The 3,630-nt window shown below is 48.1% G+C and overlaps 1 protein-coding gene across 1 annotated transcript in view; it reads right to left on the reverse strand.

Annotated features, from left to right (window-relative positions):
• Positions 1–575: 575 nt before the first annotated feature.
• The window catches only part of DYNC1H1 (dynein, cytoplasmic 1, heavy chain 1), a 44,020-nt gene continuing 40,965 nt past the window's right edge, over positions 576–3,630 (reverse strand). Inside the window, 4 exon segments of the mRNA XM_010157853.1 lie at positions 576–759; positions 1,177–1,304; positions 2,335–2,503; positions 2,937–3,079. Of these exon segments, the coding sequence (XP_010156155.1) occupies positions 631–759; positions 1,177–1,304; positions 2,335–2,503; positions 2,937–3,079 (569 nt within the window). The 3' untranslated portion in view covers positions 576–630.

Below are 3,630 nucleotides of genomic sequence, written 5' to 3' on the forward strand. Positions count from 1 at the left end.
CCACCCTCAACATGGGCTGCACCACGGGCTGCCAGGGAATCTCCACTCCAGCACCTGGAGCACCTCCTCCCCCTCCTTCTTCACTGACCTTGGTATCTGTGGAGTTCTCACATCTTGCCCCCTCCCTGTTTGCAAAATCCCCTCTTCTGGTTTTTTCCCTCTTCTTAAACCCATTATCCCAGAGGTGTTAGTTATGACTGCAACTGGCTCGGCCTCGGCCAGCAGTGGGTCTGTCTTGGAGCCGGCTGGCATTGGCTCTGTCGGATATGGGGGAGGCTTCCAGCAGCTTCTCACGGAAGCCACCCCAGTAGCGCCCCTACTACCAAACCACTGCCACACACACCCAATAGACCAAAAAAATCATAAGAATTATATTTCCAGAAACAGCAGAAGTCTTGCTATAGATTTTATTTCGTATCCATCAAATATCACATCTACCTATAACCGTCTAAAAACCTCATCCAATTCTCCTCTGCAGAAATCCAGCCTAACAGCCCTCCAACACGCCACCCCTTCTCTTTCTAGTCAACTTAACACAAGCCCATCTGACCACCGAGCCAGGTTACAGAACTACGGGTGAAGACTACACAGAAGACTGACAGTTACTACAGCGTTACCACTCCGGTCTGTTCACTCGGTGCAGAGCACTGCAACACCACGTTCGTAGAAGCTACGAGGGTCTTCCTTGGTAGCGATTTCAAAGTCAACCGTGAAAATGAGATCAGCGCGAGTGAAGTTCAGATAAACGGGTAAAGTGACCTGGGGAACAATACGAACATAGAAGAGGTGTGTAAGGGGTTTCTATAATACGTGGTATTTGTGCAATGGGAATTTAGTCTCAGATAACTCAATACCCAAAATATGAGAAGAAAAACCCCAGGCCTAATAAATTCACCTAAAGCACAGCCGCCTTTATATATGTAAATTCAAGTTTTGGCCTGACCAGCATTAGTATTTTTGGATGCCTCTCCTTATCTAACTACAAAGGAGAGACTTCGTCAAGACTAGGTCTGTTTGCTGCCAGCCCCGAATTTAGGCACTTACTGACACCAAGAATATCAGAAAAAAACAGTTTGTCGTGCCCAACACAAGTATCCAGAAAGCTTCAGGATGAAAAATTACTAGGAAGCTCTAATTACGAGAATTCTTTTAACAATTGTTTCTTTCAATACTTACAACATTTGCTTTTTTATCAGCATTTGTCTGCTTGATCCAGCGAAGCTGCGTAATGGGCAGCACAGTCGAAATAGCATTGGAAAGCGACAGCTTGTTGTTACTGCACGTAGCTCCCTGAAGCTTCAGGCCTGCCAATGGAAATACACTTCAGAGTCTGATCGAAGAGCTCCCACGCACCCAGCCAGACTGGCTCCCTGCCTATCACTTACGGGCTCAGTCCACTAAATGAGAAGTGTTTCAGACTGAAGAGGCCGTAGCAGATACACTATCCAACACCTTAAATATCCTATCCAATCTCCTCGCATGCATACTGACCGGAGTCTTGATCTATTATTGTTGACGGCCGATTGAACATGAGCCAGCAGTGTGCCCAGGTGGCCAAGAAGGCCAACGGCATCTTGGCTTGTATCAAAAACAGCGTGGCCAGCAGGTCCAGGGATGTGATTCTCCCCCTGTACTCAGCACTGGTGAGGCCGCACCTCGAGTACTGTGTTCAGTTTTGGGCCCCTCACTACAAGAAAGACATTGAGGTCCTGGAGCGTGTCCAGAGAAGGGCCACAAAACTGGGGAAGGGTCTGGAGAATATGTCTTCTGAGGAGCGACTGAGGGAACTGGGCTTGTTTAGCCTGGAGAAGAGGAGGCTGAGAGGAGACCTGATCACTGCCTACAACTACCTGAAAGGAGGTTGTGGAGAAGTGGGTGTTGGTCTCTTCTCCCTAATGACAGATGATCGGACGAGGGGGAATGGTCTCAAGCTGCGCCAGGGGAGGTTTAGATTGGCTGTAAGGAAGAAGTTCTCCACCGAAAGGGTTATCACGCACTGGAACAGGCTGCCCAGGGAGGTGGTGGAGTCACCATCCCTGGATGTGTTTAAGAGACGGGTGGATGAGGTGCTGAGAGATAGGGTTTAGTGGTGGACAGATACGGTTGGACTGGATGATCTCTAAGGTCTTTTCCAACCCAGTGATTCTATGATTCTATGATTAGCACCTAAAGCACCTCCCTACTAACGAATCTCAAACTACCTTCAAACCAACTTCAGAAAACGCACGTTAACTTTTGCAATAACACAATCTTCTTCATTTGATACAGCCCCTTTAATATCAGAAGCTTCTGGAAGTATTTTAGAGGAAGGAGCTCTTCCTTTCCAATGTTTACCTGTCACTCCAAAACTGCAGGCATCCAGCACTGCGTTCTGCGTAGTTGTAACGTTGACCTCAAGGCAGAGTTCCTCAAGGGACCAACTGTTTGCCTGGGCAACATACTGTCTGGTAGCAGTAATATACGCCTCTGGTACGAATAGGCCTCCAAGGCACACGTGGATGTTCTAGTTGAGGGGGCAGAAAATTAAGACAGGATGTAAGGTGCAATATTAATTAATGATTATCGTAATTATTACTTCAGCAATCTATTTACATTAACATTTTCCTGCTGCTACCTGGACACCGTAACTGCTAAACTGCTTTTTGCTTGAGGGCTGTTTTCTGTCATTCTACAACACTGCGTTATATATTAAGAAACCAAAATCTGTAATATAAACGTAAAATACTACAATAGTTTCCCTCCAGTCTGTACAAAGTTAGCCTGCTAAGCCCCACTGACCGGAGACCACAGTACTGACAAGCATGTTCCAGAGAGCACTGACTGAAGTTGCTCTGCCTGAGGAACGCTGCAGCACCGTGATGCGAAGACCCCGTGACGGAGTTCTACAGCTCCACCCCAATCTGCGATAACCGCCGGAAAGAGCCAGCACCAGGTACCTTTAGTTCTTTTGCTCCGCTGGAAGCAGCTGCCTGGGAGATGTTCTGCAGCTGTTTGATGCGCTCACTGAAGTCGGACACCCACTGAATAACCGTCATACCAGCCGGCACGGTGTAATGAGACCAGCTACGAGGCAAAATACCTGCAACACATGCCATCAGAATTAAGTTTTGTTGGCACACCCGTTGGAATCACACACTATTCTGACACATCACTTTTTCTCCCAGTAGCCGTTTAAGACCTGGTCCAGGATATCAGCCTCTGTCTCACAAGGCCCCTCAGGAAGTGACAGCACTTTCCCAGATCCCCAGGCAAATAGCCTCCAGGTCTGGCATTTCTTTAACGTGCCATCCAGCTACAAACCATCTTGTTTTGGAATCTTATGCTCGACTCAAAGGTACTGCTTGTGGCAAATGGTAAAGTCAGTCCCTATCTTCCTGCGTTTCTTTTACGCTGTTGAGCACAACAGCCTCCGACTTACAGAGTGCAAGGGGCAAAGCAGTGCTGGGAGATGCTCATCTGAATTACAGAAGGCCAACTGTATCCTGGGCTGCATCAGGAGAAGTGTGGCCAGCAGGTCGAGGGAGGTGATTCTGCCCCTCTACTCTGCTCTGGTGAGACCCCACCTGGAGTGCTGCATCCAGCTGTGGAGCCCTCAACATCAGAAGGATATAGACTGGTTGGAGCAAGTCC

Source organism: Eurypyga helias, unplaced genomic scaffold, assembly GCF_000690775.1.
Source record: "Eurypyga helias isolate BGI_N326 unplaced genomic scaffold, ASM69077v1 scaffold5428, whole genome shotgun sequence".
Taxonomy (NCBI): domain Eukaryota; kingdom Metazoa; phylum Chordata; class Aves; order Eurypygiformes; family Eurypygidae; genus Eurypyga; species Eurypyga helias.